Below are 19,429 nucleotides of genomic sequence, written 5' to 3'. Positions count from 1 at the left end.
TCCCATCCACAGCGGCACAGCTTGCTATCTGGATGCTGCAAGGGGAACCGCGTATCCCTCCCACACAGTGGAGCTGGGGATACTAGGGATAGAGCAGTGGTGGCGAACCTTTGGCACTCCAGATGTTATGGACTACAATTCCCATCAGCCCCTGCCAGCATGGACAATTGGCTGTGCTGGCAAGGGCTGATGGGAATTGTAGTCCATAACATCTGGAGTGCCAAAGGTTCGCCACCACAGGGATAGAGGTACTAGAACTGAAGGGTATCCATTGAAGTTGATGGGCAATAGATTCACAATGGACAAAAGGAAATACTTCTTTATGCAACAAGTGATTAAAGTGTGGGATTTGCTGGCAGAGGATGTAGAGGCCTAGGCTGTTGCGACAGACCCCCTCACCTTCCTAACTCACTGAGGCAGGCTAAACACTCTCTCTCACCAAGCTGGTCATATTTTCTGCCTTTACTCAAAATCTGAGCTGCTTGGTTTGGTAGCGTGAGGTGATTTGAAGCGCTATTGCTCAGCCCTTTCACTCCCCAGAAGATGAAAGAAGCCTGTTGTTTTACTTTTTTTCCTGGTAAATGCCCTTATGAAGGCACCAAGGAATACTGAAGCAGGTTCAACAAACAGAATTAAAATTTATTAACTGATGAGATTGGATAGGAGAAACTTAGATGGGAGGTAAATAGGCATCAGAAAAATATATGTACACAACTTTAGCTTAGATTTCAGTTTTCAGATTCCAGGCATTAACCTGCATGTGCGGAAGGGGCCTGAGAGAGCCCCGCCTACCATTTAATCCTGATCACTGGTCATGCTGTCTTGCTGTGGCTCAGTGGTAGACCATCTGCTTGGCATGCAGAAGATCCCAGATTCAATGCCCGGCATTTCCAGTTAAAAGGACTAGGCAGTAGGTCATGTGACTGACCTCTACCTGAAACCCTGGAGAGCTTCTGCCCCTTAGTGTACTGACCTGGATGGATCAGTATAAGGCAGCCTAATGAGTTCATTATAGGATTGGAATGGCTCTGGATGGAAAATGCAGAGGAAAGGAGAAGAATCATCTCCTCCCAGCTGATTGCCGCATCTCTTGTAACTGCATTTCTGGCTTTTTGTTTGGCAGAGCGCCCCACATTCATCAAGAGACCCATAAATCAAGTGGTGCTCGCAGAAGATACTGTGAATTTCCACTGCGAAGTACAGGGGGACCCTGTACCAACGTCTCGCTGGCGTAAGGAGGAAGGGGAACTTCCTCGAGGGAGGTGAGTGATTACAGAGGGGGGGCTGCTTGCCTTCTTGGGCGAGGGTCATATGCAATCCAGGAGGAAATCTAGAGCGAAACTTCAAGATTGGTCCTTCCTCAGCTTGTGCAGTTGCTGAACGGCCTCCGGGAAGATCCTATCTTTCACATCATCCCCCTTCTATAAAATTAGAGCTGTCAAGCACTCTGCACTTTAAAAGAGCTATGGAAATGGCAAGCAATAACAATCAGGGCTGGAAAGAGATTCAGGCCTCCAGCTAAGGCTTACGCTGGGAAGACCGCAAAGGTCAGTCGAGCAGTTTCAAATCTGCAGCGGTGAAATCAGAACGTTGCTCAGGCCCCATTGCCTGGATTTCAGGGTGACAATGAGCAATTCTGCTTAATCCCCCGGACAATGAGGCGTTCGGCATGGGCGATAAATATCATCACAGGCAATTGCCCGAGTTGCTATGCAATTAACGACATGTGAATTTGGGGGTTTATTCCTTTCTTCCAATGGACATTACCAAAGTGGAGCAATTTTGGAGATGGGGGCCTTAACAGAAGACATTCCCCAGGCTGGCTCAGAGAAAGATTAAGCTGCTTGCACCAATGATCCTAAAAATTTGCTGAAAAACTGTTAATCTGGTTAATGTGGCATGCAACATGGGGGAAATCGCTCTTTTCACTTCAGTCAGTAGCCCCTGGAAAAGCAGCAATTTTCGGAAGCATGATCTGGCTGATTTTGTTTTCTGTTCTGCTGAACACTTGCGGCTTTAAGAACGCACATTAATTGTTGCTGATTGCCATAGTGGAGCCCAGCATGTGAGGTAGGGATGCCAGCTTTCAGGTGGGATCTGGAGACCTGCCAGAATTTCCGCTGACCTCCAGATGGCAACATTCAGTTTGCCAAGCAGGGTGACATGCTACGGAGGATGGACTGTATAGCTGCACAGTGATAGTGAACCTTTTCAAGACCGAGTGCCCAAACTGCAACCCAAAACCCACTTATTTATTGCAAAGTCCCAACACAGCAATTTAACCTGAATACTGAGGTTTTAGTTTAGAAAAAATGGTTGGCTCCGAGGCGCACATTACCCGGGAGTAAGCTTGGTGGTAGTTGGTGGCTTTGCTTTGAAGCAACTATGCAACGCTTTGAACGGGTGAATCATGACCCTAGGAGGGTTTACTCAGAAGCAAGCCCCATTGCCAGCAACCAAGCTTACTCTCAGGTAAAAGAGTAAGCACAAGCACCAGCCCTCCCAACTGAGTCCTACCTGCTCGCTGCGGTGCGTGCACGTCGTGCTTGGTGGCCTAGGCCAGCCTAGGGGTGTGTGTGTGTGTGGGGGGGAATTTTCTTACCCCACACATGACGAACTCTGTGTGCGCATGCCCACAGAGAGGGCTCTGAGTGCCACCTCTGGCACACGTGCCATAGGTTTGCCACCACTGGTATAGCATTATACTTTGCAGAGGTCCCTCCCCTCACCAAATTCTGCTGTCCTGAGGCTCCACCCCTGAAATCTCCATGAATTTTCCATGAACCTGGAGTCGGCAACCCCAACATGGGGGCTTCCCTGTAATGTGACAATGGAGGGTGGAACTTACGTCTTCTGCACCAGGAAATGCAACATTTGAAATGCTTGCTGGTTAATAATAAGATCATGCTACCTGAAGCACGTTTTTATTTCGGCCGAGGTTAAAACTTGCCAGAACTTTCTATCCTCACTACCAGTGGACTTTAAATTTGATTTCATGGCTTCCCCTCTAATGTGCCCTTTCGGAGAAAGTTCTTTTATTGTTCTGTAAGCTTCTTAAATGAGTCTGCATTTCAGCCTACAAAGTACCTTCCATCTATCAACATCTTTTATAACCCTAAATTTTGTTATGGTTTCTGGCCAATACAAATAAACTGGATCTGAGCTATATTTCTTTGAGAGCAGGAACATTAATGTTTGAACATATTATGGGAATACGATGATTCAGATGTCTCTTCTGAAAGCTTGTATTTGCAGGATGAGAGTAAATCAAGGCGCCTGGGGAAGAGAGGGCTGTCCTTCTACTAAAAATGTTTTAGTTCCTTCAAAGAAAGCCATTTTACTCTGCCTGGAAACGAAGCCTACAGGATTTATCCCTTGGCTTTAACCCCTACTGAAAGGAACTGTCTCTAGTTATTCCATGTTGATGGAGTACTGGTATTAATAATATTAATTTAAAAATGGCTGAGACCTAATGCAGACACCTAGTTCTGGGGATGTACCTTGACATATCCTGTCTCAAATATTCCCTTGAGATGATTAGCCAGTGTCCGTACTGGACAACTTTCGACTGCAGGTATGAACTCATTTGATGCTTCTGATGTTCTCAAGTGGGATGTGGAGATGACTTAGAGCTCTTCTCCATGACATCCGGCTTTCTTTATGGAAAAATATAAACATGTATATGCTTTATAACTAATTATTTTACATATAATATATTATTAATGCTGTTTTAATGTTGAAGTTTTTTTAATGTTTCATTGTTTGCCATCTTGGGTGCCATATTTGAGTGGAAAGGCAGCATATTGCTTCGAATATTTAAAATAAATAAATATAAATTGTACAGAAAAGCGTTCAACCACAAATGAACATCATCTAGTCTGTGAAACACGGACATGGGTGTACCCTTTCCATGAGAAATAAGCCCTAGTGACGTGACATGACAGCTGTTCTGTTTTTTTGTTTGTTTGTTTCCAATCCAAGATCAGAGATTCAGAACGATAACACACTGCGCATCATTCGTGTGAGTGCGGAAGATGAAGGCACCTACACCTGTGTGGCAGAGAACAGTGTGGGCAAATCAGAAGCATCTGGCTCCCTTAGTGTCCATGGTAAGTATAGGTCAGTTTTGTCAAAGGCTTTCACAGCCGGAATCACTGGGGTGTTGTGGGTTTTCCGGGTTGTATGGCCATGTTCCAGTAGCATGTTCTTCTGACATTTCAACTGCATCTGTGGATCTGAAGATGCCAGCCACAGATGCAAGTGAAAAGTCAGGAGAAAATGCTACTGGAACACAGCCATACAACCCGGAAAACCCACAACACCCCTATGGTTTAGTTGTTTGCAGAGATCTGTTGCTGGAAAGATGTGAAATCCTGTGAAATGATGAACAGGAAAAAGGAACAGGGAAAGGTCTATCAGGCACCTTGAGTCTGACTTGTTGGGAAAGCACTGGGTAAAAATCCAATCCATCAATCAATCAACCAGTCAATCTATCAATAAGCAGAGATAGCTGAGTTTAGCTCTGTTGTTTAGAATTCCAAAATGCCTGAGCTTCTTGGCAGGGTGGCGCCAACACATTGGTGATCCACCATGCTTTAAATTTTTTTAATCATTGGACTTTATTCAGATTGATGTGCTTGCACAACTTGAGACAATTTGAATTTTTTTACAGATTAGGGATGCACATGGGTGCATATGTGCATTGATTCGTAAAAACTTGCAGAAAGGTGTAGTAGAATCTGTTTTTGCTGTGATGTAAGCAATGTACATTCAATGATTAGATCACAATGCAGCAAGGAACCTCTGCCACCTGATCAAGATTCCCTTGTGTTAGAGCTGTTAGGTTTCTGGGAAGAAAGGCTGAGTTCTAGTAGCATTCTTCTCCTGAGGCCAAGTTATTCTTGCATCTGTGGCTGGCATCTTCAGAGGATTCAGATCCTCTGAAGATGCCAGCCACAGATGCAGGCAAAACATCAGGAGAGAATGCTGCTAGAACACGGCCATACAGCCCGGAAACCTCACAGCACCCCAGTGATTCCGGCCGTGAAAGCCTTCGACAATATATTCCCTTGTTTGTTTTTCTTTAATAACTGTACATGGACACTCAATTATTAATCCATGACAGTGGGGGGAAAAATCCTCAAGCTGAAAACTGTGAGAAACTTTGCATACAGCAGTTCTGAAATCAATTGTAGAAATCTTCCCTAGTCAAACTGGAAGGCCAGCAAGGGGGAATAAGACTGAGTCAAACCCTGGAGCAGTATCAAGACAGGGTGATTATCAATCCCTTTGCAATTCAGGCTGTTCTGGTGTTCTGCAAAGAGTAAATGTTCCATTTAATTACAGCTCAGAATGGTCAGCTATTTTATTTATTTTTTCGATTTATAAACTGCCCTCCCTTGCAGGGCTCAGGGAGGTGAACAACAATAATAAATACTACAACAAGCAGATATAAAACCATAAAAGTATAAAACCGCCTAAGGGGTAAGGGTTAAGGCAAGGGCAGGGGCTCGGACTTGCCTTAATGATAAGTTGAGTTCTAGGGCGCAGTCCGAGAATAGGGCTATGGTCAGTTTCAGGTTTTAGGGTTTTGCCTTAACCCTGGCTCTTGCTTGAACCCCAACCCTGACTTTTTATTTCTATTTAATTTATTCAGTCATAAATTGTTCCCAATTTTGTAACAAAAACCCGAAACCTAAAACTGACCATTGCGCTATTTTCCAACTGCGCCCTGGAACTCAACATGACACTAAAGCAAGCCTGAGCTCCTGCCCTTGGCTTAACCCTAACCCTAACTGATTTTTATTTAATTTTTTCAGTCATAAATTGTTCCCAAAATTATAACAAAAAAACCAAAATCTAAAACTGACCATAGCCCTGTTCTCAGACTGTGCCCTAGAACTCAACATAACACTAAGGCGAGCCTGAGCCCCTGCCTTGCCTAAACCCTAACCCTAACTTATAAATTTTTATATACTTTTTTCAGTCATAATTTTTCCCAAAATTGTAAGAAAAAATAAATTAAATAAAAATAATAAGTTAGAGTTAGGATTAACGCATGGGGAGGGACTCGGGCTTGCCTTAGTGTTACGTTGAGTTCTAGGGCGCACTCCAAGAATAGGGCTATGTTCAGTTTCAGGTTTTGGGGTTTTGCCTTAACCCTTGCTTAAACTCCAACGCTAACTTTTTATTTTTATTTAATTTATTCAGTCATAAATTGTTCCCAATTTTTGTAACAAAACCCTGAAACCTAAAACTGACCATTGCGCTATTTTTCAACTGCCCCCTAGAACTCAACATAACACTAAGTCAAGCCTGAGCTCCTGCCCTTGGCTTAACCCTAACCCTAACTGATTTTTATTTAATTTTTTCAGTCATAAATTTTCCCAAAATTATAACAAAAAAACCCGAAACCTAAAACTGACCCTAACCCTATTCTCATACTGCGCCCGAGAACTCAACATAACACTAAGTCAAGCCTGAGCTCCTGCCCTTGCCTTAACCCTAACTCTAACTTATTATTTTTATTTAATTTTGTCAGTCATAAATTGTTGCCAAAATTGTAACAAAAAATAAATTAAATAAAAATAATAGGTTAGGGCAGTGGTTCTCAACCTTCCTAATGCAGCGACCCTTTAATACCGTTCCTCATGTTGTCATGACCCCCAGCCATAAAATTATTTGTGTCTTGGTTCCTAAGACCATTGGAAATACGTGTTTTCCGATGGTCTTAGGCAACCCCTGTGAAAGGGTCGTTCGACCCCCAAAGGGGTTGCGACCCACAGGTTGAGAACCGCTGCCCTAAGGCTTTAAAAACGCAAAGTTAACAATAGATGGCAACACCCAACCCCATTTATACATCCCAGGGAGGCCACATATATCCAGTCAATTCAGTTTGGATCCGACTGGCCAGATGTAAAAGCCTGGCGGAACAGCTCCATTTTACAGGCCTTGCGGAAACTATTCAGATCCTGCAGTGCCCTGATCTCCCTAGGGAGCCTGTTCCGCCAGGTAGGGGCCAAGGCCGTAAAGGTCCTGGCCCTTGTGGAGGCCAGCCGGATATCTTTTGGGTCAGGGACCACCAGCTATATAGGCAGGTAGGCCTGTACGTGGACTGACTATTGGAAAACGAGTATTAAGGTATATTTTGTACTATTTGAATAACTGCTAAAAGGGGTAGGAGATTCAACTTCCATATCCAAAACCAAGGCTAGGCTGGAGGAGTGTGAACAGAACAGAGGTTTTCCCAAGAAAGTGAGATTGCCAAGAAGAGAAGTCAAGTGAAGAATAAACTTCATCCAAACCAAAAGCAGGAGCTTGAATTGTAAGGAAACATCCTTATAAAAATGAGGGCTCAGTTGAAGAAGAAAATATGCGCTAACCACCTCTTTCCCTTTCCCAAGATTAACTGTTCTGATCTCTAATGACTGTCCAAAGCAAGTTTTTCCATCCTTATTAAGGATTCTCCAGTTTTAGCAAGTCTTCTGGGAGGGTAAACCATATGCATCTGCACACCTCATGGATTTGGCAGATAGACCCTCTTAGATGTGACCTCTGAAGCTCTTAATTCTAAACCTCTTTATTGACGCTTTAAACATTCATGCCCGCTTAATTTGAATCCAACTCATCTCATACTTTTGTGTTTTTGTTTTGCTTTTTTTCATATGTTCACTTTGTTCCAGTTGGCCCATTCCGTAAGTATTCATTTCATCTCATAACACTGCTGCATGCTGGGAAGGCTGAGGGTTGGTGTCCATTGGTCAGTTTGGTGCATGTGGCTTTTTTTCCTTTTCCTTCAAAAGCGACCGTGGGAGCAGGTTTTATTTTATATAAGAAAGGATGTGGATATCATGTATTAATGCTCCCCCATCAAAACACAACTGAGTGTGGCTGTCTAGATCTTACAACAAAACGAGAATGTGGTAGCAGCAGTGGCATAGGAGGTTAAGAGCTCGTATATCTAATCTGGAGGAAGTGGGTTTGATTCTCCGCTCTGCCACCTGAGCTGTGGAGGCTTATCTGGGGAATTCAGATTAGCCTGTACACTCCCACACACGCCAGCTGGGTGACCTTGGGCTAGTCACAGCTTCTCGGAGCTCTCTCAGCCCCACCTACCTCACAGGGTGTTTGTTGTGAGGGGGGAAGGGCAAGGAGATTGTAAGCCCCTTTGAGTCTCCTACAGGAGAGAAAGGGGGGGATATAAATCCAAACTCTTCTTCTCTTCTATATGGGTACAACCTGAGACTGATTTTCTAAAATTGAGATCAGAGGCCTGATTGATCCCTTAATTCTGTTGAATTCTATAATCCAAAGTAATTTGAATTTTATTTTTATGAAGGCTGCATAGAGTTATAGTTGCCTTGCCATCTCCCCCACACATTTCTGTTTTGTGTGCTCAAGAGTATCAAATGTCCATGTTAATTTATAACGTTTACCTGCACCATGAAGCCAGCATGGTATAGTGGCTAAAAGCAGTGGCTTCTAATCTGCAGAACCAGGTTTAATTCCCTACTCCTGCATCTGAGCAGAGGACTCTTTTCTGGGGAACTGGATTTGTTCCCCTGTTCCTACACATGAAGCCTGATGGGTGATTTTCGACTAGTCATAGTTCTTTGGAGCTCTCTCTGCCAAGATGCCTGTTATTGGGAGAGGAAGGGAAAGGAGCATGTAAACCACTTTGAGACTCCTTACAGGAGAGAAAGGTGGGGTATAAATCCAAACTCCTCCTCCTTTTCTTCTTCCACATTCTGCATGGGTTCTTGATCAATGGTAAGAAAGCCCATGTAGGGGAGAATTTTTCCTGCGGTGGTTTGGAGCACAGGTTTTTCCAGTGGCTTCCCTTCCTTGTTTGTGAATAATATGTTTTTGTTTTCACCAAACTTTGAATTGGGTGGTCTGCCCTCTAATATATATAAAAAGTGGCTGTTTCAAAAGCTTCATGGAAATGTTGGTTCAATTGAGGCGTCACAGAAAACTTTGGTTTCATTAAGCTAATTATGGTTGGTGTGATCCAGGGGTCCCTTGGCACCATGGTACCTGCCATCACTTCTTCTAGCACTTGCCAAGTGTTTTTAGGAAGTGGGTGGGACCAGATAGGGCTTTTACCTTGCAAGGCTTTGGATTGAGTACAGGAGACTTGAATGGCTGTGCAGCCTTTTAAAAATGCTGCTTTGGTAGCAGCTGCTTCCACAGCACTATGGGTTTACGCTGTGTTACTGAAGTTAAGTTGTGACAGTCATTTTGGGGCTGGCTCCACCTCCTGTGGCATGCATTTTGTTGTTGTGCCCATCAAGCCATGTCAGCATTCTTAATGTACCCATTGGGTCAAAAGGGTTGGGGATCCCTGGTGTGACTGAATGCAGACAACTCCATTACCTGCGTTCAACTGAGGTCCACCAAACCTGGATCTGAATCTGGCTTACCAATCACAATTAGCCTTAACTGTGGCACTGCGTATTGTCTGAATGCTGACGTCCTGGTTTAATGCTGGCTAGTTCTCTGGTGAGACCCTCCGAGTCCATAGAGATTGCTAGATTTTCAAAATCAAATAGTTTCAAGTCCTCAACATGCAGGGTTCCAAACAAATTTCCCCTTGTTAAACTTTCCAGCGGCACCCAGAATTTATACCTGAATTAGATTTTTTACACCAGCCAAAAATCAAAGTCTGAGGTTTGTGCTTGGAAATAAATTGGGATCAGGAATGTGGCATGTGGGGAAAGGCAGCTTAAGACCTAAAACCACCAGCTTAAGACCTAGAACCACTGTGGCATACTTTGGTCTCCCCAGGTCTGCAAACTTCAGTTCAGCCCAGCAGAACATATTAGGTTTCCCTAATAGTGGCCCACTCGATCCAACAGAACAGCCTTAGAGCAGGCTTACGCTCCTTCGCCCATACTTCATGGCCATGATCAATACTGGACTCTGCGGGCCTGGGAACTGGGTTCCAAGCATGGAACTGTAGGGTAGGTGACACATCTAATCTCTAGGTTCCAGGGAGGACTCAAAGAAAATATAACAATCTGAACCTTGAAAGACTTGTGTAGGTCTTCTCATTTTCCCCTCTCCCACAATTTCTTTTTTCCTTTGAAAACCCCCCTAGTCTCTCCCTTTTTCTTGCTTCCTTCTCTTCTTCCTGCCCACTAGCCAAATTATCTGCCCCTGCCTGCAGCTTTCTCTCTTTCCCTCCCCTGGTAGACTGTACATAGGAAAACTGTGGCTCAGTTGTGGTGCCAGTTAGCAGACTGTGCCCAATCGCATACCAGGTTGGGCCATGTATACCCTTCCCCCACACCATTTCGTTTCTCTCCCCCTGGCAACCCCTGGAAAAGCTATGGCCAACTTGCATTGTCCCAGCTTCTGGACCAGGCTTGGTTGTGTGGTAGGCAACCCACCAGAACTAGCAGGGTCTCTTCTCTTTCCCCTATATCCCCATCCCGACAATAATTCCTCTTTCCCTCCTTTAACTGCTCTTAGCCACATAGATTGAAAGTTATCTGAAAGGAGGGTTAGGCCTTAAGAATTATAGTTTAACTGAAGCCAAACATTGATAGAAGCTGGGCATGACCCGACCTCTATGTTAACCATGCCAGTCTCCAGGCATAGCATATCATTTCAGATGCATCGAGGCAGTTGAAGCGCAACTGTCAGAAATTTTGACTGAACTCGCTCAAATGGAGCAAAGAAAGTTAATGGTGGCCCAGTCATGATCCCATATAGAAGCTGGGCTTATCTTCAGCTATGTTTATTGTTTTCACTTTATTTATCCTTCTTCTCTTCTCCACAATGGGGACCCAAAGCAGTTTACAGCATTGCCCTCTCCATTTTATCCTCCCGGCTGAGCCCAGCATTCAATTGCACATCTCACTCAGGGTGGGGCTTGCAGATTGATACTGGGCTCGGCCTAGCCAGGTCCAGCTTTTAATTGTGAGCTTTTTGGAGCCTGCAATTTAAAATTGAACTCAGCCAGGCAGAGCCCAGCATCGATCTTTAGGTTCACTCGGACCAGGTCCAGCTGTATACTGCTGGCTCCATCCCCAAAACTCCATTTCCAAATTTTTAGAAACCCTGAAAAGTCGATATAGAGTATTGGCTTTTTTCAGGTTTTTAGAAAATTTCTGGGTTTTTAAACCACTGACCTTTTTTTTGCCCTAGTTGCAAGTAGCCAGTCATTGGGGAATCACGCAAGTCACATGGGATCATGTCACCTGATAGTTGCTGGGAGACCTGGCCCTGATAAGTCCTCCACTGAAGGTCTAAACATCCCTGGAAAAGGCCAAACTCCTGCCCCCCCCCCCACCACACACACTTCTACTGACAGAAAGTGAGGCTTTAGTGCTTGTAATACTGATGTGGTTGCCTATCAACCTCTCAGTGGCCATTGAAGATGTATTAATTTCTTAAAGCTACAATTGCTGCTTCTTTTAGTTTTTTGGTGGTGGTGGTGGGGAGTTAACTTCCCAATGTATTTTTTAAGATGCCAGAATGTTTTGCAAACCTGAACCTTTTTCAGGTTTGTAGAAACATCTATTCATGACTCTGGTCTTTAGATTTAACGTCCATAAATTTGGCCATGTGGAGAATTAAATATATTGATGATTTAGACGATATCTTAAGTACTTGGCAGCAATGTTTTGTCTTGTCTGGGGTTTTTTGTAAACATGCATGCGTGTGTATTTGCCAGCTTTTGCATGGTGGCTTTGTGTTTGCATTCAAACAAATGTTTATCCTTTGAGTTAAGTTTATGAGTCCTCCACAAGCCTGCGGTTGATACATCCTAGCAATCTGGGAGGGGAGCTGCATTTTCTTGGCATGACTCTTTCACACAATTGCGGGAGTCTTGGCAGGACTCTTTTCCCATCCAGAGCTTATCATGTGGCTAATAAATCACCTCTCCACAAAGTCGCCCTGCTCTTCTTGTAGCACTGAAGATAAAAGCCCAGAGGTGAATGAGAGATGCCGGGTGATAGGGGAGGCTGGCTTCCCTGGTCGTTTTCTTTGCAGACCAGCCAGCGATCTGCTCCAATTTCCTGCCTGGGGTCCGCCATCATATTCTTATCTGCAAGCTGGATTTGTGGGCAGCAGGAACCGTTTCCTCCTCAGGCGCCCAAGGTCATTCTTGCCCGTGTTTTATCATCTCCTTTGAAGTGGGAAAGCACAGAGGGTGAGGCATGGGGGGGCGGGGTAATGAATTTCCTGAGTCACAATATCCCTTCCATCATCCAGACCTCTCTTCTTTTTGAAGTGGGGAGTGGGTGTGTGATCTGCAAAGGGGCTTTCCCAGCAATCATTAACCAAGGAGCTGCTACAAACAGGCTGCCCTCTTTCCCCTCTCCTCCCCTGCCATTTACATTTTTATTTGATTACAGAGCAGGTGGCAACACCAGGACAGCAGGCTGTTGCTCCGGAAGGTCGGAGGTGACTTGACTTCAATCCAGGCCCGCATTAGAGTAAAGCCCTCCCTGCAAAATCAGCCTCAGGCAGCTGATGTCAGAACTGCAGCAGTGGCAGAACGAACCATCCTGGAACGGCCTGCCACCACCTGCATTGCTGAACCAAGCTGTGGTCCTGGGAGACGCAGATTAGAGAGCTGGGCCAAAACTAACAAAATTAATTTTAACAGAGATAAATGTAAGATACTACACATAGGCAGAAAAAAATGAAATGATATAGGATGGGTGACATATATCCTAGATATAGGATGCGTGACACCTGGCTTGACAACAGTGCATGTGGAAGGGATCTGGGAGTCTTAGTAGACCACAAACTGAACATGAGACAGCAGTGTGATGTGGCAGTCAAAAAAGCCAATGCCATTCTGGACTTCATCAGCAGGAGAATAGTATCTAGATCAAGGGATGGAATAGTACCACTCTATTCTGCATTGGTCAGACCTCACCTGGAATACTGAGTCCAGTTCTGGGCACCACAGTTCAAGGAGGATATTGGCAAGCTGGAATGGGTCCAGGAAGGGGAACCAAAATGGTGAAGGATCTTGATTCCATATCCTATGAGGAGCAACTTAGGGAGCCAAGTATGTTTAGTCTGGAGAAGAGAAGGTTAGGGGCTGATATGATAGTCATGTTTAAATATTTTAAGGGATGTTGTGTTAAAGAGGGAGCAAGCTTGGTTTCTGCTGCTCCAGAATCTAGGACAAGAAGTAATGGACTCAAAGTATATGAACAGAGGCTGGATGGCCACCTATCATATGGCCACCTATCATATGGCCACCATATGAACAGAGGCTGGATGGCCACCTATCATGGGTGCTTTGATTGTGTGTTCCTGCATGGCAGGGGGTTGGAGTGAATGACCCTTGTGGTCTCTTCCAACTCTATGATTCTGTGAATAGTTGGTGAGCTTTGGTGGTTAGAATGGGATGTCCCAGATTTCAGTCTCTGCTCATTCATGAAATTCACTGGGTGAGCTGGCACTAGTCCCTACTGTTGGCATAGCCCCCTTCACAGATAGGGTTGCCAGCTCTGGTTTGGGAAATACCTGAAGATTTGGGGAGTGGAGCATAGGGAGCACATAGAGAGTGCACCAGTCACTCTGTCTTGGCAACCAAACCTAGCTCACAAAGCTGTTATTTTGAGAAAAAATTAGATGAGAACAATGCTGTGAGCCGCCTTGGGTCCCATGTGGGAGAAAAGCTGGGTATTTATTTAGTCAATTTCTATTCTGTCCTTCAAATATGGCAGAGGGCACTCACACAGGTAGTCTGGTCCCAGGCCGTTTAGGATTCTTGTATGTAAATGTACCCCCAAAAAAACATTTAAGTTCATTCAGTTTCACTCACTATGTTCTGTCAGAGTGGCAGATTATTTAAGTGTGACTGGGTCAAATCCATACCTAGAAACATGTGCCATACTTATCAGGAATTTGTGTTTGCCCGCAACTCCCTAAGGAGGGTTTACTCGGTCACAGACCTGGGTTTGTTGCTACAGCATGTAATGCGTGAAAGGACACTGAGAGGCATCTTCAAGACATAGTGGGTGGCTTTCTCTCTCTGTTTCTTGAGAGGGTAGCAGAATAACAAGTAGTCTGCGTTCCTTCAAACAGTGCAGTTGCCCAGTTATGTCTCTCTCACGTAAGCTTGGCAACTTTTCCTGCTCGTCACCTTTGCACCTTCTAAAGGATGAAAGAAAGTGGGAAGTGTTCCCTGGAGGGGATCAGTTGAACAGAATAATAAACTGCTTCACATTCCTGTCTTTTCTAACGGTTCGGTGGAGTTTACAGCCTGTGGATGCCATTGGTTTTGTCTCCTTTACTTCTCGGAACTGGGTAGAGATGACGCCCATCCCACCATGCCAGAGATTGACTTTCATAAAGGGATAGGTCTGCTGATATTGGGAAGAAGGGCATGGTTTTTCCAGTCTGCCAAGTCAACGAGGTTGTCTCCTTTTGACAGATTTGACCTAATGAAAGTAGTATGGAGCTAAAATGGGCGGAACTTTATTCTGTAGAACATTGTTCAACTGGAGAGCAGCCAATACTAGAGCTGTTTTTAGCAGGCTAGACAAGCATAGATGCACCAAGTATGATGTTCATGGATGGACCACTGGCAGAATCAGATCCTCTCCTGGTAAATATTTTGCAGGCAACCACTCTGGCTGTGTTGAGCTTTTTAAACAGAGACTGGGGGTTTTTAAGCAGAGGCTGGATGGCCATCTGTCAGGAGTGCTTTGATTGCGTGTTTCTGCATTGCAGGGGTTGGACTTGATGGCCCTTGGGGTCTCTTCCAACTCTATGATTCTATAAAAAGATGAGTGTTTTTCTGTGTATCATAAAATTCCCAGCTTCCCTTTCCTTTAAGTACCTGTTGTTTGAACCTCTCAGCATGCCCGTTCCAAGAACAGTGCAAAGATTTCCGAACTGAGCAGCCCAGAAACTCATACTGGAAGCCACCCCAGGCAGTGGGATTTAACTCTGATTCCAATGCATGTCTGTGCAGATTATTTTCCCAATTTCTTACTGATCAATAACAATTAAAGATAAGCAGGCTTTGCTTTCCATTCCACTAGAGGAGATTTAGTTTCTGGGGAAAGAGCTAGTTTAACAAGCATCCCCCCCCCTCTACAGGCAGCGCCCCTCGCCATTAGAATGCGAGTAACCCAGCAATCCATAACCTCATTAAAGTCAGCCTTGTAGTGATCGGCATCACAATGGTACACCTGAAGATCCTTTTTTTTATAGTGCCTGGTGCCCCATAAATACTTTACAGCTCCACAAGAAAGATGTGCATTGTCTCTCCCTCCTTCTTTAGGTGGCGGGGAAGGCGAGGAGGGCCCAGAGGAGATAAGGCGGGCAAATTTGCATTTGTAAAACCCAGTGTCATTTGTCTTGCATTGAGAGCAGAGAAAAGGTTCTAAAACCAGCCAGAGGTGCTTTGGGAGGAATTTAAATCTGCTGGGTAATTTATGGCTGGGTGGCTGATTTAAAGGAGTTATTCCCTCCCTGTCTTCCTCTGCCTCGCTCGGTGCCTTCTTCCATTTCGAGAGTATCTCTTTTGCATGTATTTATAGGCTGGCGTTTTATTTTTATTATTATTATTTTAAACCCGGAGCTGTCTGGAAGCATATTAACATGTTTGATTTCCACCCCAACATTATGGCCCGCACACACCCGACACTGTGAACTGTTCGATTCTTTTATCTCCTCCCTTGTAAAAGCCTCTAGCTGTTATTGTTTAAAATCTTCTGGATTGTACCCTTGGGAGCCCGTGCTATGACAGCAGGTGTTTTGGCTGGAAAGGAGGCAGATCTGGGACAGAGGGGGGTCAGAACAAACACGTCCGGGTCCCTTGCAGCAAAGCCCTCCTTCCCGGGCCCATATCAAGAGACCCAGTGGGGTTTTTTTTAATCGATTTGGATTTTAATCAATCCAGTGCATCTCCTGGAAATGTTTCTCTGCTTTCTCTGCAGCCTTAGTTAGGGCAGATTGGTTGAGATATTGAAAGTCAATTCAGCACTTTTTTTGCCAGTGTTCTTGGCGGAGGAGCTTGTAAACTTTCAGATTAAACAGGGTGGAAGTTCTCCTACGTATGTCTGCAAAAAGCCCTGTAAATATATGAGCGTGCATCGTGCATGGAAAACATGTGCTCATTCACTTGTGTACGGGAAGTGCTCCCCTCCAGTGTTCTTCTATACTCTAAAACTGATTCCATCTGGGGCCACAATGTGTGCCCTTGCCGCAACAGCTAGCAGTGTGGGACCAGTGTCTTCACACACAGTCCGATCAAACTCTGATCACTGCAGGGGTAAAGAAGAAATCACAGAAAGACAATTAATGCATTCCAAATCAGCGTTTCCATGGGAACATTTTGGAAGGCATGTCCCGTACATCTGCTTTTCCACCACACCGCTGTTCCTCACCTCAACCCCTTGAACTTCAGATATCCTGCAAAAGATGGTTGTATCAAAGGGTTGTACTTGTTCATCTCTTGTTTTTCTTTTCAGTTCCTCCTCAGTTAGTGACCCGGCCTCGAGACCAGATTGTAACACAAGGCCGCACTGTGACATTTCAGTGCGAGACCAAAGGAAACCCACCACCAGCCGTCTTCTGGCAGAAGGAAGGGAGCCAGGTAGGTCTGCCATTATCCTTTTGCTTCTTGTCTTGTGTGCTTTTGTATGCACTGAACCAGACAGTAAAACTGAGGTAAAACTGTAGGTTCTTGAAGTAAAACTGTGTAGTGCAGGAAGGGTACTGAATGGTGGAGTCTCTTTGCTAAGCAAACATAATCCTCTTAGGCTGGCCTTAGTGTGATTCTCACCTGGTATACCTTCAGTAATGAAAACCCATGGAAGGTGCTAGCAACGTGATTGCAGCCAATGGTTACCTTTTTAGGATGATGGAGGACTTTGTTCTTGTGTCAGCTGTGGATCATAGCAGTGTTTGATGAAGAGAAGAACATTATTTCAGCTTCCATAGGGCTCCCTCCATTTCGTTTGGCTTTAGAAGGCCACGGGTAACAGATCCGAGACTTGTAGTGTTATACACTGAATTGAACTTATCAGTTGGAGTCTACTTGAGGGTGGGAATGAGAGATATGAAATTCTCAAGGGCAAGCTTGCTTTAAGGGCCTATGTTATAATATGGATAACTAATCAGAACAGGAGCAGATATCATGGCCACTGGGGAGATGCCAGCAAAGCCAGCATTCCCATCTCACGTTTTCTCCATGTCCCCCCCCCCCCAACTTGATAATGTTTAGTGATGCTGACCTTGTAACATCCTGTTGGGAGTTTTCCCACCCTTCCCACCCACGGAATCTGGAAACTCACAACCCAAATCATCTCATGTTGCTTGTTTTGACATCTGTTTGGGAAATATGTAGTGTCCTGTCTGAAATTCCCACAGCGGGATGAGTGTCAGGTCAAGCTCTCCTCCCTCAATGACTGAGGTTTGAAAGGGCCTCCTGACAGTACCTGTGCTGTGCACATGGAAACTGTACAAGTATGAGAAATACATGAAACTGCCTTGTACTGACTCAGACAATTGGTCTATCAAGGACACTATTATCTACTCTAATTGGTATCGGTTGTCCAGGGACTCAGGACAGAGTCTTTCACATCACTTGTTGTCTGAGCCTTTCCACTGGAGATGCCATGGTTGAATCTGGGACCTTCTTCCTGCAAAGCAGAGGTTCTCCCACTGAGATCCAGCCTCAGTCCTGATTTAAAAAATGGCTCCTGTGTGCCTGAGAAGGAAGGCATTCTAGAAAACAGCTGTTGTAGTCGGGACTTGGATGGCACTGCAGGCCATATTGTAAATGCAGTATTGATTGCTTGTTTGTTGCTGTTTTATAGGCTGAGATGTTGTTTTAATCTGTTTTACTGCTTTTAATCTCATGCCATAAATTGCCTTGAAAGCTTTTTAAAGTTACAGTGGGGTATATAAAAGGTATTGCAAATAAATAACAAATAAATATCCCCGCCCGGCCAATATTCTTCTGAGCGTGCTATGGCTAGGAATTCATTTCTCTTTCCTTTTGGTCAGATCCTGCTTTTCCCCAGCCAGCCTCCTCAAGCCATGGGGCGTTTTTCTGTCTCTCCAAGCGGCGAGATGACCATCATGGATGTGCAGACTTCTGACTCGGGATACTACATGTGCCAGGCCATCAGCGTGGCTGGAAGCATCCTGGCCAAAGCTCTCCTGGAGGTGGAAGATGGTGAGTTCTCAACTGAGCAATTTTTCACAATCAAATCTAGAGCAGGCCGGAGCAAAGGCTGATGACATGTCAGCCCTCAGTCATGCCAACGAAATGCCCCAAAAAACTCCGCGTGGGGATTTATATCCTGATTTTTAAATAAAGTACAGAATCCCAAGGTTTCTCTCAGGGCAGTTGGGTGGATTTAGGAAGGTAGAACTGTGCATAGAACTGCACTGTCTCCTCTCCTTGTGATTCTACAATACAACAATCCCAAGATCCCATTTCACTTTGGTCTCTGCAGGTAGCAGATGTGCTTTCCACTGTAAATGAGGGGGGAATGTGTCATTAGTTTGTGTTGGGTGGGGTATAATGACCACTATTGAGCCCATTTTGTAGATGGTCAGCGTGGAGGCTCAATTCCATGGATCTTGCAGACCATCATCTGGGAAATTAGAAAGAACTGTTAGGATCCCAACCTTCCTTTCTCTTCTCTCTCCCCTCTCCTCCTCCTTGTGTTGGTTTTGCCTGTTCAGCCATTCCCAACTACTAGACTATTGCAAAAATACTGTCACTGCCATTGCTTTATTCAGATAAACATCTTGGTTTCATAACTAACCAAATGTTAAAAAAACCCCAAAAAGTCACAGTGAATAGGACCTACAACCTCAACTCAAAAATACTCCTCCAAAATAAATAACTTGGCAGAATTCCAAAATGGTCTTTTAAAATAGAGTTGTCTCACTTTGTTTTGAATTGTATCTGGGAAACTAATAACTGAGAAGAGAAAGGGGGGAAAGGGAAACATCCTTAACCCCTGTTGCCTACAAATCCCAAAGATTAATCTCCCACATGAGGCTTGGGAGTCCCAGGAGACTTTGGTCGCTGCAGGTGGTAACATAAATATCTTTCTGCCCAGACAAATAGGCAGTAGGGATCAGGTACACAAGGTGCAACTGTCTAAGCTGTGCATGAGTGAAGATTAAACAGCCTTGAAATGAAGAAAACAGCAAGATGAGCAAAACAAACAGCAAAGAAATTTTGTAGAAGTGGCCACAGGTAGGACCCAAAGAAAGGTTCTGTGGGTCTGGGACACAGACCTCTATCCTACATTTGATCCAGTACATCAGCACAGTTCCATTTCTGAAGTAGTCTTAATTAGACTATGGCTTGGTTCAGCCATCACAAGACACCATGATTTAATTAATATGACAATAGTTAATGTGATCATCTGTGCCAGAGTTCCCCAGTGTGATACCCACCATTGTTTCCCCTGTGACCCTA

At 44.6% G+C, this 19,429-nt stretch overlaps 1 protein-coding gene across 14 annotated transcripts in view; it reads left to right on the top strand.

The window, feature by feature from the left end:
- ROBO3 (roundabout guidance receptor 3) overlaps nt 1-19,429 on the top strand; it is a 308,273-nt gene that overhangs the window by 238,634 nt on the left and 50,210 nt on the right. For 12 of the 14 annotated variants that reach the window (XM_048512415.1, XM_048512419.1, XM_048512417.1 and 9 more), the window contains 5 exons: nt 1,124-1,262; nt 3,982-4,109; nt 7,683-7,694; nt 16,455-16,579; nt 17,995-18,166. In XM_048512415.1, the coding sequence (XP_048368372.1) occupies nt 1,124-1,262; nt 3,982-4,109; nt 7,683-7,694; nt 16,455-16,579; nt 17,995-18,166 (576 nt within the window). The remainder of the gene's footprint in view (nt 1-1,123; nt 1,263-3,981; nt 4,110-7,682; nt 7,695-16,454; nt 16,580-17,994; nt 18,167-19,429) is intronic. The other 2 variants (XM_048512421.1, XM_048512407.1) reach the window with 1 other exon arrangement.

This window comes from Sphaerodactylus townsendi, linkage group LG12, assembly GCF_021028975.2.
Source record: "Sphaerodactylus townsendi isolate TG3544 linkage group LG12, MPM_Stown_v2.3, whole genome shotgun sequence".
NCBI lineage: Eukaryota > Metazoa > Chordata > Lepidosauria > Squamata > Sphaerodactylidae > Sphaerodactylus > Sphaerodactylus townsendi.
The sequence above is the reverse complement of the archived record's forward strand: the minus strand, read 5'-3'. Positions and strand labels throughout refer to the sequence as shown.